This window comes from Apodemus sylvaticus, chromosome 10 (assembly GCF_947179515.1).
Source record: "Apodemus sylvaticus chromosome 10, mApoSyl1.1, whole genome shotgun sequence".
Taxonomy (NCBI): domain Eukaryota; kingdom Metazoa; phylum Chordata; class Mammalia; order Rodentia; family Muridae; genus Apodemus; species Apodemus sylvaticus.
Genome location: NC_067481.1, coordinates 93456484 through 93477632, shown reverse-complemented (window position 1 = coordinate 93477632; position 21149 = coordinate 93456484). Strand labels below are relative to the sequence as shown.

Below are 21149 nucleotides of genomic sequence, written 5' to 3'. Positions count from 1 at the left end.
AAATTTCTGGAAATGCTACTGCTTGAGAACTTCAATCAGGAAATGATTCTTTTGTTTTTAGCAAACACTTTGGCGAAACTAGTGTTCTGTGGGTGAGAGGGCTGCCAGCCTGGTGCCTCACCCGCCGGCCTTCAGTGACAGCAGGATCCCCTCCTCCCAGGGGGATCTCCTCCCAAGGTGCCCATAGTTACACTCAATTAGAAGAAACCCTCTTTCTAGAAGCTTCCACAACACTCTACAGATATAGTCTGACTGGGATAAAACCAACTAGACTCTTCAAGGTTTGTAACCTTATCCAGCAAGATTCTCTTGGTTCTCTGCAGACCTTCTCTCCTCCTCCTCCTCCTCCTCCTCCTCCTCTTCCTCCTCCTCTTCCTGAGAAGGTTTCTCTCTGTTTACCAGGCTGACCTTGAACTCACAGAGATCTGCCTGGCTACCGCCCACGAGCTGAGATCAAAAGTGTGTGCCACCACCTGACTTTCTTCAGCATTGTCAACCTCTGTTCTTTCTGTAGAATTAAATTTCACTCTCACTCCCACCCTAGACTCTGGGCTACCCAGCCACCACCAAAGCAGAGTCACAGCAATATTTCTGAAAAGCAGCTTTTTAATATCTAATTGAACCCAGTGGGTGGGAAAGAATCAAAACATATGTCCCCTTGAGAATACCTTTACAAGAACAACAGGCCAGAGGTGTCTCTTCCATGGGAAACTGACATCCCCTGTGTCCTCACGAAAGTGGGGTTTCAACTCATATGCATGCCACATAGCTCCTGCCCCATCCCACCCTGCCCCACCCTCCACAGGTGACAGTCACACACCAAAGGGACTGGTTTCTTAAACTGTGGAACAGAATGTTTAAAAGAAGATAAGAAATCTAGCGAGTGGCCAGATACCAGAAATAACTCAAGGGCAGTTTACATACACAATGAGAGTCAACTCATATAAAAAGGGAAGTTTTGCTAATTGGAATCAGAGGCAAAAATTACAAATGGCAGAGAATCCAGCTACCCATAAGAAAAACAAAAACAAAAACAAACAAAAACAAAACACCCCCCCCAAACTTTCTACTGGCGACTCCCCTTCATTATAAAAGTATGCAAACAATCTTGATATAAATGAGGCCCAGGCCTGCGGCTCTCCCTCTCTGGACGTGAGAGCATAGCTAACATTCTCTGCATGGAATTCATGCCTGGACCACTGCCCCTCCCTTAGGAAAAAAGGGAAGGATGAGGGGGGAACAGGAAAGGGATCTACCTCAGGAGGAAGTGGGGGTGACACTGGAGCCCCCTGGGGCCAAGAATGAGTTGGCATGTGCTCAGCTAACAGGGGACCTCAATAGCAAGTGCGTCCCAGATGCTGGACATCCTTGGGAGCCTGCAAGGTAGAGGTGAAAAGAGAAGAAGCCTGCTTCATTTCCCCAGCCAAGGCCTTGGGACCAAAGGCGGATGTCAGGCCATGATCATTTGTCGTTCTCGGGGAAGGATGCTTCTGGTGTGGACAGAAGTGTACAAACTGTGCCTTATGTGGTCTTCCGAGGATGACCTTCCAGTCACATGGCCCTGTCCCTTGGCACTGCAGAATGTAACCATGGGGGGAGGGGGCTTTGCAATGGGAACCAGCCCCTTCACCAAGAAATGCTATTGCCGCATAGCATAGCAGCTGAGGCACATTGGTGGGGGATTCAGAAGAGCAAAGACAAGAGAGGAGGGGGCACTTTGTAAGCTGCCTCAGGACCAGTGGGCAAATCTGAGTCTCCACCGTCCTGTCAAGCAATTGGGCATCTGCTCCATAGAACGAGGCCGGCTTGGGGTAGGAGAGGAGACCCAGGCTCTAGGTTGGGCATGAAGCAATGAGGCAGAAGCAAGTTCCAGTTACAGTGCCGTGTCTACGGGTGTCCCTGCCAAGTACCGGTCCATGTTGAAAGCGCCAAGCAGCAGTACCTTTGGGCAGTCTGGTCCCAAGGCTGAGAGCGCGGGCTGGCTGCCGGGCTGGACAAACCAAGCTATTAGCGCGTCCAAATGGTGGGGGCTTTAAGATTGTCAGAGCCTGTCTGAAAGCTTGTGTGGTTGGACTCTAGGCTATTCCCTAACAGAGAAAAGACTACAGCCTTCTCACGAGAGGTCGCCAGCACCCCTGGAGTACCTCCCCATGCCGGACTCTGGTCTTGGGGCTCTGTAGGGAAAGGGACACATGATTCCAGGCAGTGTTAATTTTCCTAAAACATGGGGAGAGAGGTAGCTGTGGAACCCGGTGCCTCCCATTACCACCCCCCCTCCTCCCATACACACTGGGCCAGAGAAGGCAGGAGAGAGGACGCCAGAGGCAGAGCTAGCAGGGTCCCTGGTCCTCGGTCACCGGGCTGGGCAGGATGTCAGTGAATTTTGCCCAGCTGGATCTTCTTCCACGCTTCTGAGGCCGTGAAGATGCAGGAGTCCAGAATGCCGGCGACAGTGAAGGTGCCACCGATGATGGCACAGATCTGTAAGAGGGTAAGAGAACAGAGTGTGAGATCAGCGCTGAGGGGCACCAGGCATGCACACGGAGAAGCGCACTCATGCAGACAAAATGCCCACGATATGCATTTCATTTGCCGCCTTGTCAATGACGGTATTCAGGGAATCAAAGAGAACCACTTGTTGGATGATGAGCTAGATAACAATAAAAGTAATTATCACCTGTACTAATTTAGTTACTTTAGCTCCTTTAGTTCCCAGGTGAACTTTCTGAAGGAGGAAGGGGGTTATTAGACCCATTTCACAGGTGAGGAAAGTGAGGGCACTTCCCAAAGTTCACCAAGTCAGTAGCTGTGATTGGAACTCACACCTGTGTTGACCTTAGTGCCGGTTGTATTAACCTCTACAATACGTTTCCCAGCTACTTATGATCCTATTTTCAGATAAATGATGGAGAGTCTGAAATGTGGTGTCTCTGACCCCCAAGGTCACATGTATGCAGGTCACCTGGGACTGGAGCCTGAAGCTGACAGATTCAGTGTCTGCTGTGACTCAATAGGCAAATAGCCTGGGTGGTTAGGACCGGAAACACTGGGTCTTTGTAGCCGGCATTCCTTCTGCTGAGAGATAGTAAGCAAGCAAACTCCAGACAGCAAGGTCACAGCCTCAGCGGGTACTTCCAAGGCTTCCAGAGGTGTCCCTGACATTTGGGTCCAGAGAGTTCTTATCATAGCAAGTTATCCCATGCATTGGCAGATGCCAGAATTGTATGGACTTGACCCCTTGTTGACACCAAACACTGTTCAGTGTAGCCTGGAAGTGAAAATTACCTTATTGGGGATGGCCGGAGGAGGGGGAAGGGGTCAGCTGTCAGGACACTCCACAGCCACAGTGCGGACACTGTTTACAGGGCTCTGGCATGGTCTAGGACCGCAAGGAACCTCCACGTGAGCCAGAGGATGTTCGTGTGTGTTTAAAGATTTATTATTTTCTTAAAAGATTTATTTATTATATGTAAGTACACTGTAGCTGTCTTCAGACACACCAAAAGAGGGCGTCGGATATCATTACAGATGGTTGTGAGCCACCATGTGGTTGCTGGGATTTGAACTCAGGATCTCTGGAAGAGTAGTCAGTGCTCTTAACCACTGAGCCATCTCAAAGATTTATTTTTTTTAAAGAATTATTTATTTTATGTGTATGAGTACACTGTAACTGTCTTCAGACACACCAGAAGAGGGTACCAGATCTCATTACAGATGGTCATAAAACACCATGTGCCTGCAGGGAATTGAACTCAGGACCTCAGGAAGAACAGTGCTATTAAGCGCTGAGCCATCTCTCTAGCCCTTTATTTCATGGGTATGAGTGCTGTTTTCATTCATACTAGGAGAGGGCATCAGATACCATTACAGATGGTTTTGAGCCACCATGTGGGTGTTGGGAATTGAACTCAGGACCTCTGGAAGAGCAGCCAGTGGTTTTAACCACCGAACCATCTCTCCAGCCTGGTGACTCCCAAACCCCTTTAATGTCTATCACAAGGTTAAGGAGCAGAAGCTCAGAGGTCTGGAATCATGTTCAACAAATGGTTGAACTAGGGCTCAGAATCTTAGGGCCTGTTTTTTACTTACTCATTTTGTAAATTTGCCCACTTACTACATTGAGACAGGAACTTATGCAGCCCAGGCTAACTTCAAAAGCAAATAGTGAAGGATGACCATAAACTTTTGATTCTTTTGTCTCCGTCTCCCAAGTTCTGGGATTACAGGCATGCACTACCATACCCAGCTGAGTCTTTGCTCGTAACTTGACTGCCTCTTCAGTAAGAAATGCTCCAGCTAAATGAATAGCATAAAGCCTTTGGTTTGTGTTGGGATCGTGAAGGTCCTCATGCCCACAGAGCACTAGGGAACCAGGAATGTTAAACACACAGGGGCCTCTCTCCAGTGGATGAGATAAAATACCTGTTTTCCTACCCAGAGGGCTGGGAATGGGTATCATTAATGACCTGGTCACCCTTTTGCTACCTGTGGTGGCAGACCTCACCCCAATCTCCTAGAATGATTATCTTAGACTCCCTTGTTAAACCTTTTTCTTTAGCTCCCAGTTAAACCCAACCATAGGGAAGACACCACATGTACTTTACAGCCTGCTTACCTCTACGCAATCTGTCAGAGATCACACTAGATTCTAGGCCTTTTCAGCTATAGAAGCCACCCTCATGGTCACATGGACTTGGCAAAAAAGTTCCTATGCAGTTACACCTAAAGCTTTATTGGGCACCTGGAATTGGACTGGTTGTTTTCTGAAACCTCTTCCCAAACTGTACTGTGTTTTAAACATGCCGACAGCGAAGCCCTCGCATTAGACTCCCTGGAGTCCTACCCAGGCTGACAAAGCCAAACTGAACTGAGTTTTCATTGTCACCTCTTCAAGGGTTTGCTTCCCTGCCTGACACCTGCAGGCCCCCTCAGATTTGACTTAGTGTTACCCAGCTTTGCTGTGGGGCAAAGGCAGGTCTATAACCACCATCTCGCCACTTGGGGACAACGTTCAGTAAACTGAAGGCCACCTTCTCACATTTCATTGCAAAACAGACCTCCTACCTGGTGCCTCTGACCAACTCTAGGTGTGATGACTACTGTCTGTTGTCAGCTTGACATATGTTTTCAAAATTATAATTTTTTATATTACGTATTTATACTACATAATTATATAAAATATTAACAATATTTATTATTATGAAATATATAATATTATATTGCTATGTATTTGTATTTACATATAACACTAAAATATTTATATAAATGCTTATATTTAATATGCAATGTATGAATATATAAGATAATATATAAATTATATATTGTTTGTATAAACACACACATATATATCATACACACACACACACACACACACACACACACACACACACGGAGGAGCAGCCATACTAACTGAATTGTCAAAACTCCATTTGCGACTTCACCTACTGTATGCTTTCTGTGCACATACATAGACATCATTTTTACTGTTTTGTTTTTCAGACATGGTTTCTCTGGGTTGCCCTGATTATCTAGGACATGGCTTAAACTGGCTTCAGACTCACAGAGATCCACCTGCCTCTGCCTCTCACATGCAAGGATTAAAGGTGCACATGCTTTCTGGGTGTGCATCTGTGGACAGACATCACTGACACCTAACGGCCACAGGACTCTGGGTGGCAGTGGTGCCTCAGTGGATCAATCGATGCCAAGGGGTGGGAAGCCAGAGGACAGAGATGGTGGCAGGAGAGCAGGCCACACTGGCATCTCTCTCTTAAATGGTGTTTTCATGATGAGCTAAGCGGAGGAGGCGTGTGAGGTCTAAGACAGAGCAGGTCTGTGTGGATGGCCTGGAGCAGAGCAGCTGCCATTCCAGTAATAACAGCCTGAGAAACCCGAGCAGCCCCTCAGGGAGGGAAGAGGATGGGGGACGCTGTGGGGATTATGATGAAGTGTTTTTAAACAGGCCGCGCCTCTCCCCACCAGCCCGGCGCATGACGCAGGGGCACATTTCAGGGAAGATGACGGCAGGGAGCTGCTTTATTTCTGTAGTGTGGGTCAGATGATGGCAGATTTTATACCACAGAGTGCTTTTAGTGCTTGAGTTGGAGGGTAGGAAAATGTGACTTCAGTGCAATGGAGCAAAAAAAAAAAAATAAATAAAAAATAGCCCCGCCATCTGCCTCCATCCGCACACAGCGCAGAGCCTGAGTTCCTATGACTCACACACACCTGGCACTGGCTGAGGTCTGCTTTCATTGGGCTGGCTGACATGACCTATGACTGGGGTCCACAAGATGTGGCCTTTGGGGAAACTGAGGGAGCATTGCAAGCTAAGTCAAAGCCCAATCCCAGCGCATGCCACTGTCAGCCCGAAGGCTCCTGGAGATGCTGCAGTGAGCCTCCACGTTTACTGGCTGATGTCAGTCAACCCACTCCTTAGGTGTGTCTGAGGGGACTAGATTCTGTGCCCTGCAAGGAAGAAAGGAATTCTGATACAATTCGGGGGCTTCCTTTGCGCAGACAGGATTCTAGGGACCCGCCCTTGCTTTCACTTCAGTGGTCCCTCAGCCTCAGGGGATGCATCCTAAGACCCCCAGAGGTGTACAGAACTAGTTTCAAACTTAATACTTAATGTATACTTTTAAAATATTAGCACTTACTGAGTTTTTAGTTTACAAATTAGGCACAGTAAAGGACAAAGGATAATAAAATAGAAATAGTATGCTTACAGTAATATTATTTAAGATCTATGAAGCATTTATTTCTGGAAATTCCCTTTCGGTACGTTCACACGGTGGCTGACTGTGAAAACAAGTCCTAAGGACACTGCGGCATTGCAGGCCCATCCTTAGTCCCAACTAGAATGAGGTGGATGACAGGTACAGGTGCAAGCAGGAGGCTGGAAGCTTGGCATGTCCTGGAGTCGACATACAAAGGGACATGGCAGCTACCGGCACCAGGGAGATAACCACATGACGGTGTCATGGTCCTCCCTGACCACTGATAATGTCTGGGGCAACATGGGAAAAAAATGAAGGAGCAGTTGTGAGATGAAGCTAGAGGCGGTGCAGGAGGGGTGCTAAGAATGACCGGAACGGAGGGTAGGACACCGGGCACTCAGCATCGCCCCGACCTGCAGCGAGAGGCTAGAGGCTGAGGTCCGCGTAAATGAATAAATATAGATGGAGTTCTACAGATGCCGGAGACACTAAATTCCCAGTCTGCTGCGGGCAGCCTCAGGTGGGGTAGGGAGGCATGCACCTCCTCGGTACAAGTGACCAGGACAGGGAGAAGGTGAGGACTGGAGCGTGTGGGGAGCCTTCCGGCTTGCACAGCAGAGAGAACTCATCCACTGGGGCTTGGGCCTCAGCTGTCCCATCAGGGGCAGGAGAAGCACCCTCACCTCACCGACAGCCATTCTGCAGCGACGCCCTCCAGTGAACCTGGAATCCAGTGGGTGCTCAGGCAGTGACGCCTACTCTCATCTCTAAGGTTCCAACCCTGTTGCTGATCGTGGAGCTCTGTACCTAAGACCCACTTTAATCAGGAAAAACAAAACAAAAACCGGGTGGAACCCCACTGGCTACTTCTTAAAGGCCTTCTGTCTCCATTTCCATTCTCTCCTTGGCATTGTAAGAGGAAGACAAGTCAATCAGGTAGGAACAGCATAGCGAGAGTCTGCCTGAGACCCATGCTGGCCCTGGGGCTCTGCAGTCAGCCTGGACCTTAACAGGTAACTGCTGTCCAGGACGGTATGGCTGGGGTGTGTAAGGGAGTATTCATGAAGAGCCTCCCTCTGGGCCGGGTTCCTTAGGTCAGAGACCCTTCTTACTTCCCTAGTCAGGGCACCCCTGGTGTCTGGACAGTGTGGACCCTATGGCTTGCTCTCTTATATTCAAGGCTGAGGGAGAGAAGACAGGAGTCGGTTCAGAGCAGGCGCTGGAGGAGACGCATTTGCTAAGTAAGACAGCGAGTGCGTGTGAGGATGAGTGAGGGGTGGCTGAACGGGCCCAGAGCGAGCTAAGGAAGGGTGGGCTCCGTGGTCTGCTCCTGGTGCAAAGGGGTGTGTGTGTGTGTGTGTGTGTGTGTGTGTGTGTGTGTGTGAAGCCCTAGCTATCCTGGAACTCACTCTATAGACCAGGCTGGCCTCTGCCTTCCTTTCTTCCGACCAGTGTGCTGTGAAGTCAGGGGTAGGAGCATGTATACACACTTCAGTGCTATGGCCTTTACTTTACCTCCACCAGGCCTCAGGCTTGTGAGGGTGAGGGGCCCTCCCTGTATTAGGTCAGGGAGGAGAGGTGCTGAGCCCAGGAGGGACACTAAGTCTCTTACCTGCCTCCCTACCCCAGTTAGCAGCCCCAACCCCAGAAACAAGAGCAGGACAATTCACCACCCAGGCCCCAGTGTGTCTGAAAGAAGCATTTTAATGAGCACCACCCACCAACACACCTCTCTTCTGATCCAGCACCTTCCTTCCGAGACCTTCCAGCCTCCCAACCTCCTGTGGTGGCCAGAATGAAGTCATCTTACCTGAATATTTCACTTTGTAATTCCTTTTTAAAGTTACATTTACTGATGTGCATGCAAATGCACGGACTGCGGCGACCACAGGGAGGTCAGAAGACGAAGTACAGGAGCCAGGTCTCTCCATCCAACACGTGGGTGAGTGGGGTCAAACTTAGGTCATCAGCCTCGAGGTGGGTGCCTTTGTATGCTGAGTTATCGGTCCGCTTAGCCCAGTTCATTGTTTTTGTTATTTTTGCAGTGCTTTGGCCTTGGGCATGCCAGGCAAGCATTCTGTCCTGGAGTTTATACCCTAGCCTAACTTTAAAAGATGTATTTTTTTTCCGTTGTAACTGTGGCTCCTCAGTTCCTTATGCTACAGAAGGCCTGGGTTAGAGAGCTGAGTTCCTGTTCTACCAGGACGGACACGGCCCTCGGGCCTGTGTTTACTGTTCGGTGGCTTGCTGTGAAAAAGCCTGTATCACCTCCTCTCTGGGTAGGGACAGAAAGCAGGCGCCAGGGCAGATGCTCCTGGGTGGAAGCCAGCTCTGTGATTTTGGCCAGGAAGGCCAGCTTACTTCTCTGGGCCTCAGTTTCTCTCACCTATGAAAGGGATGGCTGTGAGGTGACCGCAAATGCCAGGAACTGCTCATCGTTCCTCAGGCAGGCAGTGCGGTTTCAGAGCTTGTGGAAAAGGCACCGTCAGAGGAAATAAATAATGAAGCGAGTCTCATCATATGCTGCCGGAGGCAGACAGGCTGGAGCCGAGGATGAGAACACCCAAGTCGCAGAAGCAGAGTGGGGGCCATCAGGAAGGGAAGCTGATGACTGGGCTCAGGAGAGTTTGGGGATGGGAGGAGGGGGGGGCAGTGGTTGCCACTCAAAGTGTCACATCTTCCAGGCCACTTATCCTCATGCCCCAACTCAAGGAAGGGTCTGAGGGAAAGGGTACTTGATTGAAAAAACCCATTCCCACCCTACCACACACCTTCACCTTGGGTGAGCACCTATATCCTGCCCTGGAGCACTGTTTCCTTCTGCTTTCTTTCTCATTCAGGGATTATGACTGTCATAGAAGAGAAGGTGGCTCGCCCAAGGTCATACAGCCACCAGGAAAGCAGACATTGCCAAGCCCGGGTTTGAGAGGCTGCAGGTCTGTTTTCCCTGTTAGACAGCTTTGTCCCACCCCTTGTGCATCTCCTCGTGAGTGGCGGACTCCTAAGCCTATGTTGTTTGTTTCCTTGATTCTCCTACAAGGGTCTTGCACAGCAAATGTCCTGCAATTAGGATATCCGAAACCCCTGCCTACAGAGGTTGGGAGGTTAGAGGCTATGCATCATTGGAACCCCTCCCCCCATAGTGCCCACTGCCTTCTTCCTATCCCTCTCACCCCGTAGAACAGACTTTAGAGACCCGAGTATGAGACTTCCGCCTCATTCTGCCCCGTTCCTTCCGCCTGCCCTGAACACAGCTCTTGGCAAGACCCCTCTGCGCTCAGCTGCCCCAGATGGACCTGATCCCAAGGCCTATTCCAGTCCTGAATCATGGAGCTTCTGCTGTGGGCTTTGGTCTGTCCTGCACATCACAGTGGTGGTGCGGGAGGGGGCCGAGGTGCCTACACCTGAAGCTCTTGGTTCATGGAAGAGAAGCAGGCAGAGGAGAGTTCAGGCCCGAGAGGAGTCCCTGTTCCCTGTCCAAGTGGCAAAGTGGCCTTTTCTTAACCTACATAATCTTAGAGGAGTGTAAAACTCCTGCCCCCACCATGTGTGTGTGTGTGCATGTGCACATGTGTGCTCACATGCAAGTGTGTATGCCAGACCCCTAAGTGCCATTCACCTTGAGACAGGGTCTCTCTGGCTTGGAACGCGCTGAGCAAGCCGGCTGGCCAGGGAACCCCCGTTTCTGCCTCCCAGCTGTGAGATTACAGCGCACAGCACCATACCCCAGCTCGCCTCATAGACTCTAAGGTGGAACTCAGGTCTTTTCACTTGCATGACAAAACACTTTTCCAAGCAAGCCAAGCCTAAGACCTACCCACCCACCAAAGGAAATGCACTCTTCCACTGAGCTATGTCCCTGTCCTGCTGTTTCCAACCAACTCTTCCTGCCTCCTCAGCTCTTGCTATGAAAGGCAGGCAGACACCAAACAGACGCAGGTACCGGCAGACGACGCTGGTGTCCTGTACCAAAAGTTTCACTTCAGGACATCGGGGACCTCTGTGGTGGGCCGCTCTTGAGAGCCTTTGCTTGTGAAGATGGAAGTGGTGAGGCAATGGAGGTCAAGACCCAGCTCATCAGTTATGAGCTGTGTGGTCTTGGAAGAGTTTCTTTACCTCTCTGAGCTTAGCTGAACTCATATGTAAGTCACAAACTAGAATCTACTCAGAGGTTCCTGAAAAGGTTAAGGGGATAATTACAAAATTGCCTGATAGGTGCTTAATAAAGGTAGTTAGCATCACCTCCTTAAGCAGCTGTCCCTGACACATCTGTGAGCACCGGAGTCTGGGCCAGGCCCTGTGCTGCAAGCTGGGGGCACTGATAAATGAGTCATGACTCCTGGAGGCTATAACCGGCCCTGCAGCTGTGAGGTGCGATCTCAGGCATGGGGGCTGCTTCTCCTGGGAAGGAGAGCATTGAGGGGTGGGGTGGGGTGGGGGTAGGGGGACAGTGGGAAGAACATGGATGGGTGGGGCTTACTCCAGCAAAATTCCCTCATCTGGAGGCCCCCAAGTGTCTCTTCAGTTGAGACGGCTGCATGATAAGGGGGAGGGGGGCATCGGCCTCCGGTACTTCCTGGCAGGCGAGAGTTGTTACAGTCACACCAGCTCAACTTGGCACCTTAAGGCTTCTGGGTATTCCCTCTCTCAGGATAAAATAAGCCACACAGAGACAGAGATCTGACACCTCGAGCCATCCAATCTGTCACCACAGCCCACTTAAAGGCAATCTCAGCTGACAGACATGGAGGGGTGGAGATGCAGGCACGTGCATACTGCCAAATGCAAAGTTTACTCATTTGGGGGGAAGAATGTTCTGGTAGAACAGGTGTAGGTTTGACTGCGGTGTTGTGAGGTTCAGAGAGAGCAGCCTTGGGCAGTCTGGAACCGGGTATGGCACGGCATGTCTTCTGCAGACCCGACCCTGAAGAAAACCCAAGATCAGCCAGGTACCAGGTATGCGGCAAAAACTTCTCTTGGAAGCTCTGCCCCTCGTGCCATCCACAGCTGCTGCCCTTCCTCCGAAGCCATCACATGACATCTTGGCCTAAGCCCTTCAGCAGCCCCCACCCATACCCCAAGGGCTATTTGCAGAGGGCGCCCACTTGGAGTTTAGAGCTTTGCACGCAAGTGTTTGGTATTAAGAGGCGAGGAAGAGAAGGCCGCGGCAGGTGTCCCCACTCTGCCACAGCACCACCCACCCTCCACAGGCTCCAGGGGTCTTTGTGCAGTGTGTCTGAGAGCCAGCGTCACCCTCACATCTGCTGTCTCTTGACAGGAGGCTTTGAAGCTCAACAATGACGCCATCTGCCGGGAGCCAGCTGGTTCAGGAGCTGACCCTTACGGTTGCCATGGCAACCAAGATGGCAGCCTGGGGCCTTCCGGAAACAAACCAAGCCAATGTCAGGAGGTTCCATGGAGCGGCGTGGTTAGCAAGCCCATGGATTTATGGGGCCATATTCTAGCAGAAGTGGAAGATGGTGACGGTTGACAGGCTGGGGGCGGGGCTAAAGGGAGAAAGGCAACAGGAGGAACCGTGGTGTTGAGTGAGGAAGATCTTCCCTGTGGCTTGAGGAACCTCCAGTTCTTGGAAGGTCAATGGCTCACCATGACCTAAAAGGGTCTCTCCCAAGGAGAGAGCTGGCTGACCTTGGATAGGCATGCTGGGTTGGTGTCTCTGAACACACAAGACCCTTCCCAAGGCAGCTGCCTTCTCCCTTTCTGTCGGGACTTTGCTTCTTTTGCTTCTTACTTTCTTTTCTTTCTTTCTTTTCTTTCTTTCTTTCTTTCTTTTCTCTTCTTTCTTTCTTTCTTTCTTTCTTTCTTTCTTTCTTTCTTTCTTTCTTTCTTTCTTTCTCTTTCTTGTAGTTTTTACTTTAGATGTATAAGTGTTTGGCAGTGAGCATACGTGCGCATGCGTGTCCACAGGAGACCAGAGGAAGGGGTTGGATCCCAGAGCTGGAATTGTAGGCAGTTGTAAGCATCTATGTGGATGCTAGGAGTCGAACTCACATCCTCTGCAAGAGCAGTCAATGCTCTTAACCACTGAGCCATCTCTCCAGCCCCAGCGCTGTGTTTGTCTATGCTCTGGGAAGCTCCCGGAGGGCCAGGCTCACCGAGCCCTCACGTGGCAAATTCTAGCAGGCAGTAAAGGAGTAACTAAAGCCGTGTCCCGTGTCAGCCACTTGCTAAGGGCTTTTGATGCTCCGGCGCTCAGCTGCTTCCCGGGAACAAATGGGAACTGGGGGTCCTGGAGCCCAGGGAGGGGCCTTCCCAGCCTGGCAGTGCAGTGTGTCGAGGCTGCAGTTGACAGTACAGCCCCCAGGGCCCCTGAGGACAGGCCACACCTGCCTGGAGGCATGGGTGTCATCTGCTATTATCTCGGCCATTCTGGGTGTGCGGTGGGACCAGAACAGGACAAGCCAGCGCCGCATGCTCTTAGAAAGTGCTCCCCGGGGGATCTTGGGTAAAAAAGCATTTGTTCATAAGTCTCTTTATTTGGAGGTGAAGACTTTTATAACTTTTTTCCTACATGTGGGTCCCCAGTTTTATCTCCTCTCCATCTTTGTGTCAAGGGGCAGACTTTGAATATTGCCGGGTAGACTTGAGCCGGTTTTCACAATTTTTCTTCAAGTTCAAGTGAAGGCGTTCACTGGGTCGGCCGGGGAGCAATGGTGCTAAGCAATGGTCCTTAGCCTGGCTCCTTTTGGCCACTTCAGTGTTACTGACTGCTGTGGAGTCTTTCTATGCAGATGCTGTCAACTGTTCTGCACACTTGTGTGGCACGCCCATTCTAGCCCCACCCCCACCCCAGCCCCACCCCCACCCCTGTGTGACACGCTGCCCATTCCAGCCCTCCCTCCCCACTGGTAAGAGTACACTGTTGCTGTCTTCAGACATACCAGAAGAGGGCATGAGATCCCATTACAGATGGTTAAGAACCACCATATGGATGCTGGGAATTGAACTCAGGAACTCTGGAAGAGCAGTCAGTGCTCTTAACTGCTGAGCCATCTCTGCAGCTCTTTTTATCTGCAGTTTTCCTTTCCAGGATGCTCTCTAAGCCTCACAGGCCGGAAGCGAGGACAAAGATCATTATTATGTCACTGGTTAAAAGCAAGGGCCTGGCGGCGACACCCCCCTGACCATATACCTCGCAACACCTGCTCGCCATCCTCCCAGAAACTGGCCTTGGTTTTCCTCTCGAGTAATGCTGCCCCTGACAATCTCAAGTTCCAGAGAGGACAAGAGACCTAGCCCAGGCCAAGGAGAGCATTCCATTCTCTAAGCCAGAAGGACAGAAGGATCTCGACTGGGGCAAGGAAAACATTGTCCTCTCTGGGGGTTGGCCTGGGATTACAGAGAAACAGAAATCTTGCACTGCTAAGTTCTGTCTGAGAAGGAAGCCAGGATAGAGAAAGACAAACAGACTGAAAGATGGGGAGAGATACGTGACTAGATACAGCCATGCCTGGTGCTGACATCAGCAATCAAACCAGCTTCACAGATCCCATCTGTTCTAGAAGAGTCCTGGCTAATGCAGACTCTGCCACAGCAGGAAACGGACCAGTCAGGATTTAGGCCCCGGATCTCAAACCATTATCGACAGAACAGTCTGAAGTTGGGCCAAGCCGCCCCCCTCGCTATGGAAGGGCTGATATGCCTGTGCTGTATAGTAAGACCCTGCTGCCCCTGCACAAGGCCTCCCTCCCAGAGTCACATACACCTTTAGGCCCAGGGTCCAAATCTGATAGGTAGAGACCCATCCTGCCTGGCACCTCTGCTGACTCTGGCTCACCCCAGATCTCTGGAGCCTCCTGGGTGGAGCGGGTACTGTGACCCGTGGGCTCTGTATCCAAGGGTGATGAGTTGGAGGTCAGGAAACTGTTCATGTGACAGAGAGAGTCAGTGTAAAAGCAAACCCGACCTCCTACTGTTGCTCAGAGTAGAAGACAAGGTGGAGAGAAGAAAAACAAAGGAAGAGAACTCGTCAGGAAGAAGGGCCACACTGGACCCAGGACAGCTGGGCCGTAGAAGAAGAAACGTAAAGGGCGTACTGCAGCAGTGCAGGCTTTTAATCCCGGGACTCAGGATTTCTGTTGAGTCCGAGGCTAGCCTGGTCTACAGAATGAGTTCTAGGACAGCCAGGACTGAAATAGTGAGACCCTGTCTCAAAAAACCAAATGTTGAAAATGTTTTCCACAAAAAAGAAAAACCACCAGTGTCCTGGAGTCGGGGGAGAGTTCCCTCAGGCCTCACCCATCAGCTCCCACCACACATCAGCTAGGGAGACGCCGCAGGGCAGGTTCTAGCCTGCTTCTGGTAACACCTCTCAGCAGGCTCCATTGGCCCCCAGCAAGCACAGGTAAGGGCTGCCTTGATGAGGGCGCCGACAGCCAGGCGGGCCCCAGGGACTTACTGTGGTGATGAACCTGTACAGCGGTTGCCTTCTCTCTGTGTACTTGACTGTGATGGGGCTGAGGTCATAGCGGAACCAGATGGCGGGGATAATGCGGCCCGTGTGGCTGTAGGCAACATACTCCTGCAGGAGAGAGGAGGGTGACGGGGACGTTACATGCAGAACCAGCCTCAGGTGGGGGAGGGTATGGATTGCAGAAGGCGTCCAGGCAGCCTCCTCTCAGCTGTTCTGGAGGCCCTGGACAGGCAGCACGGCCAGGGCACGCTGGGTCCCTTCAGCTATGGGAAATAGACCACAGCTTACAAGTGGAGCCAGGACGGAACACAAATCTGAGGGTGACACGGAGGAAAGTGGGCTTTGTACTCCGTCTGAGCATCTCCTCCTTGAATTTCCAGCCACATGAAATCTACTCATTTATTCTGTTGGCCACCTCTGCTGTCCTAAGATTCCAGGGGTGACAAAGCCCTTTCCCTAGAGGAGTCACAGGCTGATGGATGAAGACGCCATCACAGGACGAGGGTGCTCAGCGGGCCACACGTGAGCCAGTTCTGCTCAGGGGGAATCTGGAAAGCTCATGAGGAAGGGGTATTCTAAACCACACCCGATGAACAAGAAGCTAGCCTGCCTGACGTGTGAACCAAGTGGGTGTGAACTTGCCCACAAAGTAGGGCCAGCACAGAGAACAGGGCAGGAACAGTGTCCAACCTGCGGTGCCTCGTAAGAATGCACATAGCATTGGCCAAATGGCCGCCAAGGAGCTAAAGTGACAGTTATCTTCGGGCCGGTTTCACCCCCTCCTAGAGAGCTTTTCCCTTCTCCACCCCAGGGGTCTGAGCTGATGACCCACAAGATATTATCTGAGCACTTCAGGGTACTGAGAAGCTTCGAGCTCGTCTCTCTTGTTTACAACAAATGGAGATGGATGCCGGGGTCCCTAAGCCTAACCCCTGCATGGGGGTCCCCGGCACTGGTCTTGGGCAGCTGGACTCAGGCCATGGACACCTCTGAGTCCTAACCCACTGGACAGCCACTTCCATTCACAGAACAGGCTGGGCCCAAAGCCACAGAGAACGCTGACGGAGCCGGTCCAGCCACCAGGCCCTTGCCAAAGCCTTGGTGGGGGAAGCCTGCAGCAGAGGAAACTCAGCTCTCCCAGGGTGACTGCCTGGGCCACAGCCCAGAGCTGAGAGGATGAGAGAGAATGAAATCTAGCAGCAGCAGGGCACCAACTACCCAGCCTTCTTAGTGGGCTGAGCACTTTCTGCAAACATCATTTGATGACAATCTTGTGAAGTAACACCTACCACAGACATATTACAAACAAGGACACAGGACTGAGCTGGGCTGAGGCCGTGTGGTCCAGGGCCCCCTCGCTTCCTGATTATGCGTGGCAGCACTGGGGCGGGGGAGGTTATAATGAGTGCAAGGGTTGAAATACACTCCCCCAGACGTCATACACATGCTGTGGTGCTGGCCTGAGCCCAGAGCCCTGCATTTGAGGCAGGGGTACCACAGCTATTCTCCTCTAAATCTACACAGTGCCTTTGTGTATATCAAGGGGCTGAACCCGGAAGTGAGTATACACTGGTGGAGACTGGAGGTGGTAATCGGGGAGGTGATTAAGTTAGGAGAAGCCATGAGGGGAAGCGCCGAGGGCAGCATTCTTTCCTGTGAGAAGAGGAAGGCGCTCCTAAGCCTGCATGCTTGTGTCTCTCCGTGCCCTGTCCTGCACTGGACAACACAGCAAGAAGGCTCACCATAGGCTGGGGCCGATCTCTTCGACTTCATCTTTCCCAACCCATGAGACAAGTCAACTTCTATTCTTTATTTACCACCTACTCTTAGGAATTTGTTATGCCCCCAGCGAGTAGGACAGACACCATGTGAAACAGCGAATATAAACAGTAAGATTCCCAGAGGGAGGTATGGATCAAAGGGAATCAGAGCACAGGAAGCCATCCCCAAGAGGCTTTCCAAGTGGGCAAGCCTGGGCAACCCCTATTCAGACTGAGCGGGTGAGCAATCAGGGGGCTCTGGAGCCCAAGAGGAACCTGGCTCTAAGCCCTACACCGCAGCTAGACAGCTCTGTGAGTACCCGTCTCTCGGTGACCAATACGTAAAACAGGCAGGACAGAGCTCCTACATCAGGGCAGCCATGGTGACTGACAGAAGTGAAGGAGGCAGGGAGCTGGGTGTGTCTAGTTTCTAAGTTCTCAGACAATGTTCACCTCAACCATGATGATAGTTAATTAAGCTAAACAGTCTTTCGTATATTCTAAGGGTCTGGGTAGTCCTGCAACATCAGGAACAGGAGCCTCATGGTAAACAGTGGACCCTACTCCCAGCATTTACATTCTGTTGGCACAAGCTATGGTTTCTGGGGAGGCCCAAGCTACTAACTGCTGTGCCATCTCATTTCTTTGGCTTGGATGTCCCTTGGCTTTCCCTAAGTCCTGAGTGTCTCTTGGAGTGTTGGGTTCCTGGGACATCCACAGCCATCCTTGATGGCCCTGCCTCTACCATGTGCTGATTGACCGGAGCCTGAAGAAACCAGGACCAGAAGGTATCAGAGCTGGTGTGTTTAGGCATGGTCCCCTCCCTATTTCAAACAGGTCACATCACCTCTCCTTGTTAGGGCTTCTCACCCGGACCTTGAGGCCACTACCACGGCAAAAATTGGTATTTCATCTTTACCTCAATGAGTCTGGTAGGACTGCCCCAATCCCGTGAAATTCCTTTCAGCAGAATGTGCTGGGCATCAACTATGCCCTCGACCAGCAGAGGGCGCAGCTGCAATGCTCAGCCAGTTCGCGGCCCACTCACCTTATTGGCCACGGTGTACTGGTAGGAGTAGCGCTGCTTGCCATTCTTGTCCTCATATACTGTGGGCACAATCTTCAGGATGTAGTCATGGGAGGCCAGGGCTGCAGGGGACACAACACAAGGTGAGACAGGGTGGGCACCGCCTGGCGGGTGGCTTTGCTTGTAACCCCAAGTTCAAGTTCTGTCACTGCAGGGTCCTTGTCCCTCTTCTCCAGAATGCCGCCCGCTGGGATAGTTAGGTCTGCATTCCATAATAAACAATACTCTGAGCTGCACAGTTACAAATGGGGCAGCCATTAATGAGGGGTGCTGAGAAGGCTTCTTCTCTGAGATACAGGCCAAGGATCAGAACGTTCCTGTGAACTAGGGGCCAGGGAGCACATCTTCTTTAATGTGTGGACACAACAATTATCTAGAAAGATCTCCAGGAAATGGAGCAGCTTCACTTTCATCTCTACCTAGACTAGAGATAGACAGGTAAAATTACCTTCCCCACCATTCCTCAGACACCCCCACCTTCCATCCCATGAAATTTTCCAGGGAGAAAGGTGGGATTCGAGAAAGACCTCATTTCATTGTGGGTATTGTCTGCATGCTTTTTACTTTTAAAATAATCTGGATTCTGGGTTTCAGAAAGAAAAATGAAAAGAACACTCCAGAAAGAACTAGGTAAGAACTAATCGACCCCTGAGGGCTGGGGTCGTGGCTCAGTGGTCAAGCGCCTGCCTGGCATAACACGGCCTTGGCCTCAATCCCAGCACTGCCAAAGCAAACAACGAAATCTGGTCAGCGTCTTTCCTCTTTCTCAATACACGGCTGATCCTTCAGCCCTGTAATATTTTAACACGACCCTTTTACCCAGAGCTCCCCTCTCACTCCCTCCCCCACCATCTCCTCCCAGCCTGGATGGGGAAGATGCTGAGGACAAGGACCCAGACCCTGTCCCCAGAGCCTGCACGGAGCCTTGGACTGGGCAGACTGTGGCAAGTCCTGCTGAATGAATGAGCAGCAGGCTGACTGGACAGAGGATGAATGGACCAATCTGCTACAGATAAGCATGAGCTAATCGGAACCAGAGCTGCCTTGGCCTTCCCGAGCAAGGACTGAGGCCCAGCATCCATCCCTCTTATTCCTTCTGGAACCTTGGACTAGGAACCATGGAGCTAAAAGAACACGGGAATTTAGTCTTCTGGGTTCTAATCCTGGTCTCTGCAGGTCAGATTCAGATTCCCGTGTTAAGAATGGTGAGCATGGAGAGAACATTCCAGCCCTGACTAGTTCTGGCCCTGCTCCTTAGAAAAGGGCAGCACTCCAGGAATGGAGATGACGCCCCCACTTGAGGAAAACTTGGGAAAGCCCTGCAGCCTTTAAGCTAAGCACAGAGGACCCGACACCTCTTGTTCATGCCCACAATGTCTCTCAGAGTTCTGAGTACAAGGGTCACATGGGGTTAAAGGGCGATCCTGGTCCTCATCCCCGGAGACTCCTGTGAGATGGGCTCACATATATCTAAACCAGGAGGCCGAAGATCATCTTGAAGTACAGGTCTCAAATTCCCACTAAGGATAAAACCTGAAGAAAGGAAGGCCTTAGCAAAAATCAGAACTCTAATATGTTTTGTTATTTGTACAAAACACAGGTAGTCACAAAAGAAAAAAAAGGGGGGGCGAGAGCCACCCTCATATCTACTGTGCACAGAGCACCAGTTCACATTTCTGCCCCAGCAGAAACACACCAGATGTCCCCTCATGGAATCAGAGGGGGCTCTGCCTCAGGACTGGGCTCTGCCTCAGGACCGGGGCTCTGCCTCAGGACCAGGTCTCGTGAGCACCTTTCCAAGCTGACTGCCCAGAAGGGAGGCCTGTAGAGGCTGCTGCTTCATTCCCTCACCTCCCCATCTCGAGAACATGGTACCGTGCCTGACGAATGTGCAGTCGGTGTCTGACTGCCTAACAGTCCTGAGGCATCATGGCCGGCAGCTACCCACGTTCCAAGATGCAGGTCCCTACCACACGCTAGAGCTAATGCTAATAAACGCTTCTTCAAAGTGACCCGGTGAACATTATTTTTCTTAGCATACTGTGTGTATATGCACACACATGCTCATATGGGCATGTGTGAGATTGGAGGTACATATGTGTGTGTGTGCACTCTTTGGCCCCAGGTAGAGATTCAGCACTAAGACTTTGGAAGGAGCCAATGGTTGACAGTAGTGTTTGGGATGGATGGGCGGGGCCAGCGGGGGAACCCTCTGGAGCTGGTTCTCATGGGTGGATCCTGGTTCTGTAACCTCTCCACAGGATCCAGGTGACTGCCTCCACTCCAGGCAATGGCAAAACAGCGATTAGGAGCAGTGACAGCAGCTGTTGTCAGAGTTAGCAATAGTTCAGGCTGCAATCGACCTTCCCTAGGGACAGGCTACCCTCTTCCCTTTCTGAAAGACAGGAATGAGTCTGTGGACCTAGCAGGGCAGCTGTGGGAAGGGAATGGTGCGAGGCTATGACCTTGGCTCGCAGTAAGCACCTGACTTCTGCCCCTTCTGCCCCTCTGGCTTCCCCAGTCCCTTGCCACCTGCTGGACGAGGACTTCTGAGGGGACGGGGGTGGCCCATGCTGAGACACTCACGGTTGGAGGTGAGTCGGTCTGCTCCGCCGAGAGCATTGAAAGCCCCATGAACATTCTGGACCTGCAGAGAAGCACAGTGAGAGGCAGTCCACAGGAGGCTACCACCTTCTAGCCAGGCCTTGCTTGTGGGAACTGACCAGGGGCCATCTGGTCATGAAGGGCAACCCAGCCATTGGACCCAGTTAGCAAGGGCTTCTGGGAGGAAGGGCAATTGACGTGGATTTGGAGGAAGGCCGGAAGTGGGCCAAATAAGCAGACCCTGCAAAGGACTGAGTCCAGAGACTGGGCTGAACAGAGGCTGATGGGTCCGCAGGGAGGTGGGAGGGAGGGAGGGAGATCAGAGCAGTAGACGGCAGGAGGCTCCTGTGGAGCAGATGCTCTAGGAGCAGCAGGTGGGTGATCCGACCCTCAAGATGAGCCCACTCAAGGCATGTGTGTCCGTTTGCTGCCTTGGGACCGGAAGTGTGAAGATTTGGTTTCTGATCCCCAAGGATGGAGATGTGGTGGTGTGCCCGCCCTCAAGGCTGGAAGAGTCACACCGGCAGGACTCACCCTCAGCCTGA

At 51.5% G+C, this 21149-nt stretch overlaps 1 protein-coding gene across 1 annotated transcript in view; it reads right to left on the bottom strand.

Moving 5' to 3' along the window:
- Positions 1-588: 588 nt before the first annotated feature.
- Ergic1 (endoplasmic reticulum-golgi intermediate compartment 1) overlaps positions 589-21149 on the bottom strand; it is a 64799-nt gene continuing 44238 nt past the window's right edge. Inside the window, exons 7-10 of the mRNA XM_052194638.1 lie at positions 20587-20647; positions 17962-18062; positions 15139-15261; positions 589-2481 (exon numbers count right to left, since the gene is read on the bottom strand). Of these exons, the coding sequence (XP_052050598.1) occupies positions 2374-2481; positions 15139-15261; positions 17962-18062; positions 20587-20647 (393 nt within the window). The 3' untranslated portion in view covers positions 589-2373. The remainder of the gene's footprint in view (positions 2482-15138; positions 15262-17961; positions 18063-20586; positions 20648-21149) is intronic.